Source organism: Bufo gargarizans, chromosome 3 (assembly GCF_014858855.1).
Source record: "Bufo gargarizans isolate SCDJY-AF-19 chromosome 3, ASM1485885v1, whole genome shotgun sequence".
Classification (NCBI taxonomy): domain Eukaryota; kingdom Metazoa; phylum Chordata; class Amphibia; order Anura; family Bufonidae; genus Bufo; species Bufo gargarizans.
Genome location: NC_058082.1, coordinates 78,715,832 through 78,732,152, shown reverse-complemented (window position 1 = coordinate 78,732,152; position 16,321 = coordinate 78,715,832). Strand labels below are relative to the sequence as shown.

General features: G+C 42.1%; 1 protein-coding gene across 1 annotated transcript; it reads left to right on the top strand.

Annotated features, from left to right (window-relative positions):
• The first annotated feature begins 2,454 nt into the window (after positions 1–2,454).
• On the top strand, positions 2,455–16,053 carry LOC122932061 (arachidonate 5-lipoxygenase activating protein). The gene is made up of 5 exons (XM_044286246.1): positions 2,455–2,607; positions 8,467–8,566; positions 12,073–12,143; positions 13,342–13,423; positions 15,840–16,053. Exons 1-5 carry the CDS (start codon positions 2,538–2,540, stop codon positions 16,000–16,002), a joined length of 486 nt encoding a protein of 161 aa, XP_044142181.1. The 5' UTR covers positions 2,455–2,537; the 3' UTR covers positions 16,003–16,053.
• The last annotated feature ends 268 nt before the right edge of the window (positions 16,054–16,321 follow it).

Genomic DNA, 16,321 nt, shown 5'->3' with positions numbered 1-16,321 from the left:
ATACTACAAATACACAGGAGTCCATTATATATTCTAATAATACAGAGGAGGTCAAATATAAAATAATAATACATAGGGGGCTATTATATATCCTAATAATATAGAGGGGGCCATTAGTTATATACTAATAATACAGAGGGGGCCATTTGTGAACTGTAATATATTCTTTTAAGCCCCCGCTTTACTTCTTAGGATGGTCTTAATGACTGACCGCCTTCCCTATGTGTATACATGCAGAAATGAAGAGTTTGATGAACCCACTTGAGAAGTCATGTCATGTTTGCAACACTGTAAGAAAGGAAAAGGATGTATGTGGTCAATGAAGCTCCGGCTTAGCTAATACTAACATCCACAAAAGGAAGTTACAAAACCTCAGATGTACCGTATTTGTGAATCCTCTGGCTTTATAGCGCCTTCAGGCCTTGTATTGTCTGCTCCTGTGTCTTATATCTCATTTTATATATAAGTACACTATAAAACGAAGCATCAGTACAAGCAAACAAGCATTGTGCACTGAGATATATTGCATAGACAGTCTACAATCACATCGCCATGTACGGTGTAGCGTGGATTATAAACGGTCTATTGGCTCTGTACATGCTGCAGGTTCATGCAACAAAATAGAGGAACAGTACAAAAACAGGGCGAGAAGAGCCCCAGGAAGGGTGTCAGGAAATGTTTTCAGAGGAGGGAAGCGGCTAGACCACAGTGAAGAGAATGAGGCGTGGGGGGGGGGGGGGGGGGGAGGTTAGGGGGTGAGTCAAATCACTGTCGAGTTAAAAGGGTTAGCCCATGAAAATGGCTTGCACGTCCAGTAGCAGGACAGGCAGCATACTCTTTCATCAGGAACCTGCCATCTTTAAGTTGCTGTAGGGGCCCCCATAATCAATCATCTTGTGGTGTCTTACTCAGTGGTGTACATAGAGAAGTAAGGGCCCCATAACAAGGATCAAACCAGGCCCCCACACAGGACAGAAGGGTTTCTGCTAGGTATGAGTGAACCCGGGGAAGTTCGGGTTCTCCGGGTTCAGCTGAACTTCAGGTCAAAGTTTGGGTTCGGGACCCGAACTTGACCCCGAACCCGGACTCCATTAAAGTAAATGCGGACCCGAACTTTACTTTATTTATTAAGACAGAATGCTAAATAAAATGGCCATTGAGGGGTTAAAAAAAAAAAAACAACTCACCTCATCCACTTATTGGTATCCTCTTCTTTTTTCTTTCTGAAGGACCTGCAAAAGGACCTGCAATGACGTCACCGCGCTCACCACGTGGTGAGCACGGTGACGTCACAGCAGGTCCTTCTTTCTTCATTCAGCAGTTGTTCCTTTAGATGGTAGAGTCCTGACCAAGTTTTCACCTCCAGTAGGAGATAAGGAGGAGATAATCCCAACTAAGACTGCCCACCCTCTTGCCCTGGGCCCCATAGCAGTCGCATGGTCTGCTGCTATGGTAGTTACGCCACTGGTCTTACCGCTGTCTGCCACTGTGTGAGCAGATAATATTTACATGTACTGTAGCTGTATAGTGGCCCCCAGAATAGATTTTTTACTGGTGGGTCCAAGGCCCCGCAGTCTGACACTGCCCTTATTCTTCTCCTGTGATATGTGGGCTGGACCAACTTCTTGCCAAGGGAGGGGCAGAGCTAGTTAGAGCAGTTTCAGAGCGGTAGAGAGGAAAGTGAGGCATGAGGGAGCATGCAATCCATCTCAAGCTCCTCCAGACCACGTGGACCGCAGAGGCAGCTCATCTAGGAGGAACAATGCTCCAGAGAGCCTGTGTATTTGTGTCAGCAGAGTGATCAAGCAAACAAACTATTCAGACTCCACTGCAAGGTGAGGGGAAACACATTAAGACACCACCACCGCAGTTGAGGACAGGCGTAGCAAGAAGCCTGCATCATACAGTGGACATCTAGAGCCACAGGTGCCAGAGTACAGCCGTAGGAACGGGAATCAGGAGAGAGTCGCTGTCAGCTAGCAAACTTCTGAGTGTCATCTTCTACCACATTGCCAGCCACCATATCTCATTATCTAGGAGGAGAAATTGCATTTTGTACGAACTGCTGCTGGATATGCAGTCAGTAAAGAAAGACATTCTATAATCTCTGCCTGGTTCCTTCACATCACTTATTCATTGTACCAAACCCCAAGGAGCGACCCTCAAGCACCAGGGCCCAGGTGCGACCCCCTACCTCTGCACCACCTAAAGGTGTTCCCTTGCTCTTATGGGACTATTATAAAACATGATGTCTGTTAATAGCCATGTAATGTGAAAGTGTAATCCATCCATTTTTGACTTTGTCACTTGAAAACATGTGTCGCAAGAACAGAAGAAAGGCCTGAGGTGTAATTTGTTTATTTTTTTTCGTTATGTGCAAACACCTCGGTTCCTCTGCCAGATCCTGAGCAGAGATACTCAATGAAAGATTAGAGAATGAACTTCCTCTATTTTTCTCTCTTAAAACCACAGTGTCTGTAGTGCACAGTAAAGCACTAGACATTAGACAGCAAGACGTCAACCACTGCCTTCTGAAAATGAATCAAGAAATCGTTGGAAATATTGTCCTCCTGGTAATCGTTACATTAATCAGCGTAGTCCAGAACAGTAAGTAGACTGATGTCTTAAATCCCACGAATATCTTGGATGTAGTCCTTAAAGCCTTCATTGTCATTTTTTCAGTCCTTATCAGTCATAATCTAGGGCAGGGGTCTGCAAACTTTGGCACTCCAGCCGCTGAGAAACTCCAAATCCCAGTATGCTCCATTCCTTTCTAAGGGAATTTGGAGAAGAGCAGAGCAAGTATACATGCTGAGGGTTGTAGTTTTGCAAGAGCTGGAGTGCTGGAGGTTACTTACCCTGATTGGATGCCTACAGGCTACTTGTCATTTTCATAGGATGGACTTGAAGTTATCCAACAACTCAGTCTACGGATGCAATGAAATGATCTCCAGTGATCCAGACTCTGGCACAATAATGGTTCTTAAAGGGGTTGTCTCCCTTCAGCAAATGGCAATTATCTTGTAGACAAAGTTAATACAAGGCACTTAATGTTACAGGGTTACGATCACCCTTTAAGGGCTCGTTTACACGACCGTGTGAAGCCCGTGCCCATGCTGTGGACCACAAATTGCGGTCCGCAATGCACGGGCACCGTCTGTGGGGCAGGCGCATGGGGATCGCAGACCTATTCACTTGAATGGGTCCACGATCTCTCCGTTCCGCAAAAAATATAGAGGATCTATTTGCTGTGCGGGGGCACGGAACGGAACCCCAGAAAGCACTCTGTAGCGCTTCCATAGTATTCTGTTCTGTGCTTTCGTTCCGTACCTCCGGATTTGTGGACCAATTGAAATGAATAGGTCCGCATCCGTGATGCGGAATGACAACGGAACGGTGCCCGTGTATTGCGGATCCGCAAATGCTGTCTGCAATACGGGAACGGGGCACCAACGGTCCTGTGAACGAGCAATAATCCAGCAGTGGTGGGCGTGTATGCACATTATAGAAAAAAACACTGGTCTCTCTGGTGGTCAGGACTGTGGGAGCATGCATAAACACAAATCCTGTCCCGGCCACCTCGTATCTGCTCTGCGGCAGTGGTTGTAACACCTGGATATGAGTAGCGCATAATGCGATGGAAAAATGAATAAAGACAGCAAAGGAGACACTATGGACAATCACAATCCATTAGTAAGTGGCTAGTATTAAGTTTCTCTAAAAATGCCATTTGCTAAAGTGAGTGAATTACTTTAATTAACCCCTTCAGGACCAAGCCATTTTTCACCTTAAGGACCAGGCCAAATTTTGGAAATTTGACATGTGTTACTTTATGTGGTAATAACACTTTTACTTATCCAAGCCATTCTGAGTTTGTTTTCTCGTGACACATTGTACTTCATGACATTGGTAAATTTGGATCCATATATTTCACCTTTATTCATTAAAAAAAATCCTAAATTTTACGAAAATTTGGAAAAATTCTCATTTTTCAAAATTTCGGTTTCTCTGCTTTTAAGACAAATAGTGAGTGATGCCTCATAAAATAGTTAATATTTTACATTTCCCATATGTCTACTTTTGTTTGCATTAGTTTGTGCCTTTTTTTTTGTTTTGGATGTTTTTAAAGGACCAATTTAGTTATGAAAGTCACTTTATGAGGCTTACATAATAAAAACCACCCATAAATGACCCCATTATTGAAACTACACCCTTCACCCTTTAGGTGTTCCACAAGAAAGAAAGGAAAATAGAGGATGCATTTTAAAATGTCACTTCTTTTTGAAGATTTTCCATTTCAAGAAATTTTTCCTGTAAGGCAGCAAGGCTTACCAGCAGAACAAAACTCCATATCTATTACCCTGATTCTGCAGATTACAGAAACACCACATATGTGATCGTAAACTGCTGTATGGGCACATGGCAGGGTGCAGAAGGGAAGGAGCAACATATGGATTTTGGAGGACAGGTTTCACTGGGATCATTTTAAGTTGCCATGTCACAGTAGAAACTCCCCAAAAATTTTATTGCTCAATATCATGCTTTTTGTGAGGCACGGTAACAAAAAAAAATGGCTGTTCTGGCACTGTATTTAGTTTTTTAAGACATTAACCTAAGGGAAAGATCATGTGTTACTTTTAAAGAGCAGGACGTGCTGATACCAAATATATCTATATATATTTTTTTTTTGCCAAAGGGTTTGCAACAGAGGCCGATTTTGGCAGGAGCGGGATATATGCTGGAAAATAAGACTGCTTTCAAAAATAGAAGCGTTAATAGTTTATTTTTATCAATTAACAAAATGCAGAATAAACGAACAAAAGTGAAATCTACATCCAATTAATATTTGGTGTGACCACCCTCGAAACAGTATCTGCTCTTCTAGGTACTTGCAAACAGTTTTTTTTTATTTTTTAAGGAACTCAACAGGGAGGTTGTGCCACACATCTTGGAGAACTAACCACAGATCTTCTGTGGATGTAGGCTTGCTGAAATCCTTCTGTCTCTTCCTGTAATCCCAGACAGACTCCATGACAAGATCAAGTCTCTGTGGGGCCATATCAACACCTCCAGGACTCCATGTTTTTCTTTAAACTGAAAATAGTTCTTTATGACATTGGCCGTATGTTTGGGGTTGTTGATCTGCTGCAGAATGAATTAAAATTATTAACACTGTCTTTAAAATCATTCTTACTTTGTAGCATTTTTTTCTACACTTGCCTAAAACTTTTGCACACTACTGTATATATACGGTATCATGACTGTAGCGCATAATATGTTATTGATTTCACGCATTGCACAGCTTTTACCAGCATAATTTATCTGCCTGCGCCCATTTAATATGGTAATGGGAATGGACAGCTTCGGGCAGCATGATTGGTGTAGAGGCCTATATTGTAGAGGCCCTGGTAGTGTGAAATCAGACAGGCATAGGGACACCACATTGCTCCTGGACGGCCGAGATAATTCGTCTTTACACTACAAATTTTGGGCATGATCAGTGAGTGCTGAATGCCCCAGTATAGGCCAGGTCGTGATGGAGAAGCACCACAGCAGAACAGGAGGTTGCCAACCGTCCAGAAATTTCTGGACAGTCCGTAAAAATAGGCAACTTTTTTCCTGTGTCTGTGAAAAAAAAGTGATGGTTCGTGATTTTTTGGGAGGCTGGTGGTACTTGACTAGATTTTTTTTTAGTGGTAAGAACTCATTATTAGCATTTACTGTGAGCTGTAAATTGATGGTAGTTATCAGTATAGTGAGCTATAGACATGGATTACTTAGACATTTTTATAATTTCCAATTTGTCCGTAAAAAATGTTGTCTGTCCGTGATTTTGAGATGTTGTCAGGAAAAAAGAAAACATTGTGGTTGGCAATCCTGAACAGCGGAAATCCACCATTGCCTGCCTCACCCATCTCAATTATGGGAGCGGTCATGTGATCCGTTCTCAGTTGTGCAACATATAAAGACTGGGCTTCCCTGTGGAGATGATATATAGTGATATAGTGCACTCCTCCGTTACTGCCAAAATATCAGTAAAGTTGTGTTGCGCTTTAACGGTATCTGAGTTATTCTCTTTCGACACAAAGTGACGTGTCCCTGAATCCCCATATTTGGCCATTCTCCAGCGTATGTTACACAATGATGGCAACAGACATAATATGTAGACGTGCTGTAATGTTGAATAAACTGAGCTGAGCCTTCATCTTCCTATAGATATGACACAAATGTCTAAAATATCAATACACCTTAATTAGCTTTTATAATGCTTATGATCTGCAAACGGATTCCCTGTGTTGTCCAGTTTCGTCCGGAATCCAGACAACCCCTTTAGCTCTTATGTGAATTACATCTATATGTAAAACACATGTAAAATATAAGCAAATGGTGCTTGAGCTTCCTGGTATTCGAAAGACTAAAAAAGTTATATGTGGCATAGGTTTGATGTTTTTGCGAAAGGACTGCCAAAAGATGCATTACATTTATTAAGAGGCATGAGCCTCTTAAAGGGGTTGTCTCACTTCAGAAAATGGCATTTATCATGTAGAGAAAGTTAATACAAGGCACTTACTAATGTATTGTGATTGTCCATATTGCCTCCTTTGCTGGCTGGAATCATTTTTCCATCACATTATACACTGCTCGTTCCCCTGGTTACGACTACCCTGCAATCCATCAGCAGTGGATGTGCTTGCACAGTACAGGAAAAAAAACACTTGCCTCATGGCCACATAGGAAAAAAAAAAAAAAAGGATTAAATTAACCCTTAAAAGTGTTCTCTGGAAATAGTGAGAATTCCCAACAGACAGTCTTTGACCCAAAGATTCCACAGCAGCCACGTTACCACTGAAGGCAGTCGTTGGCTGCAGCGGCGCATGTGACTATGTCCATGCGCGCCGGATATCAACACTGCGGGGAGCATGTTTAAACCGGCAGCCGTGCGGAGGACCCTAGCTGCGGGGAGCAGGTAAGTATGAATCTTTGGATCAGGAAAGTCGGCTAGAGTATTGCCACTAAGTCTCCATACACAGCTGGTCTCCTCAAAGGGGTTTTCTGGGATTTTAATATTGATGACCTATCCTCAGGATGCTGGGTTAGCTGGTTGAAGAGAAAGCAGTGGTAGTGTGAGCGCAGCTTTCCCTTCATTGTTTACCTTCTCACCGTCGACATCGCAGCGGTGCAGATGTAATTACAGCTTAGCCGCCCCATTCACTTCTATGGAACGGCTCCTTCCTATACACTTGAATACTACAGAGCCGTCCCATAGAAGTGTAGTTACACCTGCTCACCGCTGCGATGTCGACAGAGAGCAGGTAGACAATGAAGAAAAGGCAGAGCTTGCACAGCCTTCTCTTCAACCAGCTGATCTGATATTGATGACCTATCGTTAAAATCCCGGAAAACCCCTTTAATGCTGGAGTGATGATGCTTTTCAGCCAAACTTTTGTCCCTTGAACAATTGGTTTGGTCCGACATTTCCTTACACGGTCCAGAAATGAATGACTTGGACATCATATCCATCTGCATGGGAGTAGCGTATATGGTCATAGAGTGAGATTCCAAGGGGGCAACTCCTCTATGACGTCCATATTCCGCTATCAATGTATAGAGATGGTGGTATCTTCAGATAATTAGCAGTGCAGAAACATGACTGATGCCTGAAACCTATGACCGACTGAATTCAAGAGAGTGGTAATTTAAGGCCAGACACACACGAGTGAGTTCAATGCGGGAAACTCACAGAGTGTTTCAGTGTGAAGTCTCATTCTGACCTCCGCTCCTCTGACAGGATCGCACGGCATTATAATGATTTATAATGCTCTGTAACCCTTATGCCTCATTCACACAGTCAGCGTTTGGTCAGTTATTTCCATCAGTGATTTTGAGCCAAAACCAAGTGCGGCTCTAACCACAGAACAGGAGCAGATCTTTCCCTTATACCTTATGTCTGTGGAGGCTCCAATCCTGGTTTTGGCTCACAATCACTGATGGAAATCACTGACGTGTGAATGAGGCTTTAGAGTCCTGGAATCTATTGTATTACACGGACAGCATTATGTCATTGTAATTCAGTAGATTCCAGGACTCTCAGTGTCACACTCACATTATATTGCTGTGTGATCCTGTCAGAGGAGCATAGGTCAGAACAGGACCTGGCACTGACACACAAACCGCTTGTGTGTGTCCGGCCTAAGAGGTACTCCGATCGGATAGATGTGGACTTTGAATGGCCTACATTGTGATTAGGGATGAGTGAACTTGTGTTTTCAAGTTCGGTGTACAAGGTTCAGGTTCTCTAAGAATTCTGTTATGTATTCCGCTACGACAGACCATAAGTAAACCCAAACCTTGGACATCGAACTTGAAAGTTCGTTCATCCCTAATTATGGTACATACAGGAAGCTTTATAAAACACAGGTAATGACAATGTAATGCTAATGTCATTTTTTTCTATCCACGTTTCAGTTTCTTTTGCATTTAAAGTGGAACATGAATCCAAGAACCTGCATTCCAAGAGCTTCCAGAGAACCGGCTCACCGGCCTTCGAGAAAGTGTACACAGCCAAGTAAGTCTATCCACATGGGACAGAAAATACAGCGGAAAGTCTGCCGAGAATTTTTGCTGCGTATTCAAAGCAAAAAGCCGCAACAAAAACCACATGAATTACATGCGTTTTATGCCACAGAAATATGTATTTCATCCTCTCCATTACAAAAGGTGAAACCCATGATAGAGCTCCTCAGTGTAAATTCACATTCGCACCACAGATCAAGTTAAGCTGCTGATCTTTCTACCTAGCATGTGGATTTCTTAAAAACGAATCTTCTTCGTTGGTACTGTGCGATCCTGTACCGCGCCACATCTAAACGTAGCATTATAAGCACTAGAGATTCATTGCAGGTCTATGAAATCCATTCATATCTGGATATGGACATATTGGATAAAGTTGAAAAAAAGGGTTCCTGTTAGGTTTCTTTATTGTTTGAATCAGTTACAAGGAAACCAATGACCGGCATAAATTTTTTTTCATATTTTCGCCACTTTCCCCACACAGCAGTGGTTGATCGGATATGTCAGATTTCAAAATGTCCAATTCACAGGTCTGCAAAATATTTTTTTTCAAGAGCTGTTTTGCTTATTCCACGTAATATTAATGTTTTTTGGTGCGCTGAGTCCGAAAATGACCTCCATTTTGTCATAGGACATCACGTTTCCTGACAATTTAGGTAACTATGTTAAATAGGGCAATACCTCAAAATAAATGGAAATAGACTTATAAAGTTAAAGTTTTATTACAATTTTTTAATGAAAATCCTTTTTTTGAACTGAAAAGCTCACCTTCACACACTAAACTCGATTCTTCTTCTCTGTGAGGCTCCTCTTGGTGCATTTACTCTTGTGAGTAGCATCTGGAATGTCTCTCTGAAGCATCCAACAGTAGTCTGCCATCATTGTAACGCTCCATTTCCCCTGGTATCTCCTTTGCATCTCTTTAATGTCATGGTGGAATCGTTCACCTTGTTCCTCACTCACAGCTCCCAAATTTTCAGGAAAGTAGTCAAGGTGGGACTGGAGGAAATGCACTTTCAAATTCATCAGGCAACCTAAAGCTAGAAATGCTTTCAGCATTCGTCCGACAATCTTTTTGTAGTGAGGATCTTTGTTATTGCCTAAAAATTTCTGTACGACTTCTTTAAATGCAATCCACCCTACTCTTTAAAGGATCCGTCATGGTATTGACAAACTCTTAATCCACTATAAGCCTTCTAATGTCTGGTCCGACGAAAACACCTTCCTTCAATTTTGCCTCCGAAAGGCCTGGAAACTTGGTGACCAAGTATTTGAAGCATTCTCCATCTCTTGGAAGTGATTTTACCAATTGCTTCATCAATCCTAATTTTATGTGGAGAGGTGGTAAAAGAACTTGATGGGAAGGTACCCGGAAGTTCTCGGAGGACATTTTTTTCACCGACTGTTAGCACCCTCAGCTGCCAGCTCTTCTTGGTCCAGTGATTTTGTCGGTCTCGACTGTCCCATAGACACAGAAAACATGGGTATTTGGTATACCCAGCTTGTTGCCCAAGCAGCATGCACAAGACCTTCAATTCCCCACACACTTGCCAACCATGGTCTTCATATTTAAGTTTACAAAGAACCAATTCCAAGTTCTTGTAGGTTTCCTTCAAGTGTACGGAATGACCTACAGGTATGAAAGCGTAAAAACCACTGTTGTGGTGTAAAACTGCTTTGAGACTTCTTTTTGAAGAATCAATAAAAAGACGCCATTGCTTTCAATCATATTGGATTTTAAATTGACCCATGAGACCTTCGACATTGATTCAATAAACCAACTTGTCTTCCTGGGCGAAGTACGGAACAAACTCCTTTTCACAATGTCTGTCTGATCCATGAAGATGACACTCCTGGCAACAATAAATTCCTGCTTTTCAGCCTTTATCCGAGTAACTCAGCAGCATCTTTGGGAAGATTTAAGTCTCTTACCAAATCATTAATCTCCTCCTAAGAAAATAATTTTGGTCTTGTATCATCTTCAAGTCAGATTCTTCAGGAAAGATTAACCCCTTCTATCATTAGAAGCACAGACTAAGGGCTGAGACTTACATATACAGCATGCTGCTGAGTATCCCAGTAGTCAGACATGTCACTCAGAGCAGCACTTGTATTTACCCCCTTTGCAGGGAAGGGAGTGGGGGGGGGGGGGGGCAGAGATTGTTTACCTGCAAATAACAACAAAGGGCCAAAAAGAAAACTGGGGAAATGAAGAAATATAATTTTTTTTCCTCTAAAACTTGCTTAGCTTATGTATATATTGCTGACCATCAGATTTACAGTGCTATATTTTTTTTTTTACATAACTCGGACAACCCCTTTTAAGTTTTTTGGGGCATTTTATATCTTAAAAGCACTTATGTGAATTCATTAATAGTAATTTGGACTTTAAATTTGGTTAAAAACCCATAATATAAAAAAATACCCCAAATTATAAATTTGAAGACAATTTAGCATTTTGTGGCAAATCATGACGTCTAGGAGTTTTTTCAATATTTTATTTGTTTTCAGCACACCAAAATACATGGAAATTAGATGAAAATAACCAAACAGCTTTTTAGTCGCAGACTAGTTATTCATCCCAATGTGAGATAGTCCACTGGTAGAGAGGTCTGGCGGCAGCTTGTCTGTCTCTCCCCATTGAAACAACATGCACTCTTAGCCAAGTCAAGCATGCATATTTATGGAAGAGTCAGTAGGAACTGCTGTCAGTGAGAGCTATCTTAGGCCCCATGCATGCGACCGCGGTGCCCGAAGTTGCGAAGTGCAAACTCTGGGTCCACAAAACACAGACACATCGGCAGTGTGCATTTGACACTGCGGTGTGGACCCATTGACTTCAATGGGTCTGTGATCTGCAAGATGTGGCGAAAGATAGGACATGTTCTACCTTTTGCAGTGCGGAGGCACGGATCCGGAAGCCCACGGACGGGCTTCTGTGTGTTTTTTCGGGTCTGTGTCTTCACTCCGCAAAAGATAGAACATGTCCTATCTTTTGCTGCATCATGCGGATCGCGGACCCATTGAAGTCAATGAGTCCGCATCGCAATGCAGAGTGCACATGACTGTTGTTTGCAACACGGGCGTGGCAGCACCACGGTCGTGTGCATAGGGCCTTAAGGTTATAGGGACCTTAAAAGGTTATTCGGTTAAGAAGTTAACCCCTATTAACAGGATAGGTGATAACAATTAAGTCAGTGGCGGTCTGACCACTGGGAGTTTCTGGTAGAGCGTGCGCTCTGCCCTCCATTCATTCCTTAGGGGACTGCCGGAGATAGCCAAGTACAGCACATGGCTACCTCCAATAGTCCCATAGGGATGAATGGAGGGGTGGTGTGCATGCTCGTCCAGCTGCTCCATTTATTTTTGGTTGTACAGGGCCCCATTCTCATGGATAGGGGATAACTTCTTCTTACCGGCATACCCCTCTAGGTTTTATAGTGTTTGAGGAGTATACAGTTTATTCACACATTTTGGATGCTTTTTTCTTATCTTTTCCAGCCAAAACTGCATAGATGCCTACCCTACGTTCCTAGCCGTGCTGTGGTGCGCTGGCATCCTCTGCAGCCAAAGTAAGGAGTTTACATTTTTCTAAATGGACTGTTGTGGGTTAATAAAGGTTTGCATGTAATGTCCCCTGTACAAGGCCCAAAAAGTCTGATGTTGGAAATGATTGTGAGGGCGCAACCTCATTCAGCTAAAAATGTGCGCCAGGCCTCTTATCATCCTTGGATACACAAGGCATATCGTCATCACTGGGCCCCATTATCATAGACATTTTTTTAGCAACACTTGTCCTGATGAGAGTTGTGAGCCGGGTCTAGGCACTACATTTTATGACACCGTGTAGTAGCGCTGTACAATGCAGAGGTGTGGACACACAGCAATGAAGCAGAGCTGGAGCACACTTAAGCTGTAGTAGCGCTGTACAATGCAGAGGTGTGGACAAACAACGATGAAAGAGAGTTGCAGCATATCAAGAGCAGAGCTGTAGCAGTGATATACAATGCGGCAGAGCTGGAATAGTGGAAAGTCCATTGTAGCAGATCTGGTTGTAGGAGAGATGATGTAGCGGCAGGACCGATGTAGCAGGGATGGAATAGTGTCTTTAATATATTGCCTAATATATTGTCTAATAGTTGTCTTTAATATATTTTGCTGGTATTGTTTGTTATTTTGGATATATAGTTCAAAAGGATTGGTGATATGGAGGTAATTTTGGGGTTGGTTCTCATTGGAATCATTTTAAGTCTAATGTAGCAGAGCTGGATGTAGCACTGTTGATGTAGAGGAAGAGCCAATGTAGTAGGGCTGAAATAGTGGTAAGTCCAATGTAGCAGAGCTGGATGTAGCACTGTTGATGTAGAGGAAGAGCCAATGTAGTAGGGCTGAAATAGTGGTAAGTCTAATGTAGCAGAGCTGGATGTAGCACTGTTGATGTAGAGGAAGAGCCAATGTAGTAGGGCTGAAATAGTGGTAAGTCCAATGTAGCACTGCTGATGTAGTGGATGACTTAAGAAATGTTTTTGAGGTTGAGGTGATAGGAGATGGAAAGGGCTTGGATTTGTGGTCTAGAAGAATAGGAGGCAAGGGTGTAGATAAGGTGGTAATTAGAGACAGCAGGACATGTGCTCCAAGGGCCACTAGGTGGCAACAAGCCAGTATGCAAAAAATTATAATTTTGATAATTCCGTGTGCATTTTTGGACGTCGATGCTATTCCACAGCACTGAAGCTGCTTCCTGACCCTGTGTTTCCATGTGTTATCCAGCCCCTGCAGCCTTCGCTGGCCTCATGTACTTGTTTGTTCGGCAGAAGTATTTCATCGGTTACCTAGGAGAGAAGACACAGAGGTATGATTTGCTATCATTTCCATAATGTATAAGAAACTTTTGCAATTTTACCTTTTCACTGTTAAATGAAACAATTTCACATTTTCCATCAATTTTGCAGCAATCCATAATTGAATCTCAGGATAATTCTCCTGCTTCAGTCAGACATAAAGCGGTGAATACTTTTATTAAAGTGCAAAATGTCATTGAAATCATGGCAATCTTAAATAATAAGCTTGCAAAATACGGTAGCCAAAAGTAGAGCAAATGTTACTTCCCTTAAAGGCGAATTCTAGTCAGAATTGGTCTACAGATAGGGAAGTTAGAAGATCACATTGGACGGAGTGTTTAGCGTTCAGTTCCCAAAATGCGCTCTGTAAAGTATCCATACCCCTTTAGGACTGCACAGGCAATCTAAAATTCGATATGGCTGCTTCATCGAATAAAAAAAAAAAAAAAACACTTTGGGAAGAATTACTTCGCGAGTATGATTTATTTTTTATTTTTTACCCCATTTCATGAAAAATCGATTTGTTACCACGAAGCCTAAGGAAATTCAGCTTCACGGGAAAACAAATTTGCCCCTTTATTTTGGACTTGGTGGAGGTCAAAGCTAAGACTTCACCAATCTGATCTTCTGACATGTACCTCTGCCATGTTAGAAGACATGTACTAGGGCCTTTGGGCACCATATACAATGAGCCCCCAACATGGGACTCCCTCTATGAGCCACTGTAGAAAGCTACTAACAGAGTAGCTCTTGCACTGGCATACCCAGGTCACATCCATGCTTTATAAGGTCGACCAATTATTTCAATTACTGGTATGCATTGTTCAATCTTTCTTAAAGTGTACCTGAGTTTTCATAATGGCTGTTCTTTTTTATACAATCATAACTGTGAAATAACAGGTCTTTTTGGGCTCTTTCAGCCATATTATTACTTGTTTCACCTGCACAGCTAGATGCATTTCTCTCACAAGCAGGGAGTTTCTCCTTTCTATGGAATCTGCCAGCACTGTACTGCTGTGACGTCCTTTCCATTACTTTCCACTATTTTTTTTTTCAGCTCCGGAGCTTACAGAACAGATAATGAGGGGGAAATGACACAAACACTCCTATAATCTTCAAAAGCTGTGTAGAGGCAGTTCTTCCATCAGGCTCAGGATCTGAGATAGTCCCCATTTCCTGCTAGTTGTCTTCTCTGTTACAAGGGATGGATCTTGCCTGACAATAGGCAGTGGACTGCAAATTAGGTGGAACTTTACAGCTTTTTCAGGTGGATGCTGGCAGATTTTTTAAATAAGGCGAATAATTCTAATTGCTAGTTACACCATTCTCTATTAAATGACATTGTGAAGAAGTACAGTGACACTTTAAAGAAAATGAAGGGACAGGCATGTCTCGCCCTAGCAATAACAGATGATAAATGTGGTTAAGGAGCCCATACACATTAGATGAATGTTTGCAGGAATGGCTGACCATCCAATGTATAAGGTGGTTCCCCAGCTTTTCCCTACTAGCAGATGAAGGGGGAAAGAGGGTCAGACATGTTGGATGTCAACATGCCTGCCGAAAAGAATCCACTACTAGAGGTGTCTGACAGTAGATTATTCTCCTCTCTCTATTCAGAACAAAGGCACGCTAAGCCAAGCTGAGCATGCATGTGTATGTGGGTATGGCGTATGAAGCAAGACCCACACCAGTGAACTGATCAGTCTCCATGCGACAATCCCTTTCAAAAAGTACCTGTCCGCTCTCACAGTTGTAATAAATACTTGCATTCCCTACGACAAGGATAAGCAATGTCCGGCACTCCAGCTGTTGTGAAAACGACATCTCCCGGCATGCACACTTACTCAGTTGTTCTTGAAACTCCCACAGGAATGGAGCACGCTGGGAGTTGTAGTTTCATAACAGCTGGAGTGCTGGTCCCTGCCCTCTGAAATAACAATGCTGGAGCGTATCTTCTTAGAACTCTGCATGATGTTGTTCCTCTTGTATTCCCCCTGGAAATGTATCAATAAACTGACAACTGGGCATTACCCTTCCCCTTGTCAATAGAGTTTGATACTATGCCTGAAAGGGACTTATTTGTAGAGAAACATCACAGGATATGTTATTGGATTAAATCCTGCTTCACTTTGCATCAAGATTTCACGTGCTGCCTTCCTTCTTCTACGCCTAAAGTCTGATACTGTCAGCACCGATTGGACATTTAAAGGAGAATAATAATACCCAGTCGCCAATTGATTTATACATTTCCATGAGGAATAAAAGAGGAACAGCAAAATGCATAGCTGTAAAGAAGCTCCAGTATTTCATGGAGAATTCATGCATTTACTAAACCAGCCATGTCAATGCTGACAGATCCTCTTTATGTCAGATGCTCCGGGTATAACTTCTGACCTGTTTACCATTATCTTTCTTGTTTTTTAGTACTCCTGGATACGTTTTTGGAAAACGCATCATATTTTTTATGTTCGCCATGAGTCTGGCCGGGATCATCAATCATTACCTTGTGATCATCTTTGGAAGTGATATGGAGAATTATATAAGTGGACTCAGTAAGACCTTCACCCCTCTACTGCTCATACCGTAATGATGGTTTGATTTTACATAATACTAAAATAAAGGCTTGCTTTATACATTATGGCGTAACATGTAAGATGTCAATGCGGGAGTCTGTAAGACGGGACAAATATCAATTCTTAGAATAAAGAAGCCTCACCAGTCTTCAGATGTACACAGTGAACCTTCCCTTTAGGGTATGAACACCTTTGCACAACAATTTTCTTTTTTGCTCCATTGTATCCACATTTTTCTTTAGAATTTCCTTCCAACAGCTTTTATGCAGATCTAAATGTCTCCATGACTACAGACTACAAACAAACCCTATGGGTAGTCTGAGCCTATAGCCA

Bases quoted from the DNA above. Each gene is read 5' to 3' on its own strand.
- LOC122932061 (XM_044286246.1), top strand. From the start codon at position 2,538: ATGAATCAAGAAATCGTTGGAAATATTGTCCTCCTGGTAATCGTTACA. The intron at 2,608-8,466 runs GTAAGTAGACTG...TCCACGTTTCAG, and splicing joins AATCAGCGTAGTCCAGAACA to TTTCTTTTGCATTTAAAGTG. The intron at 13,424-15,839 runs GTATGATTTGCT...CTTGTTTTTTAG, and splicing joins CTAGGAGAGAAGACACAGAG to TACTCCTGGATACGTTTTTG.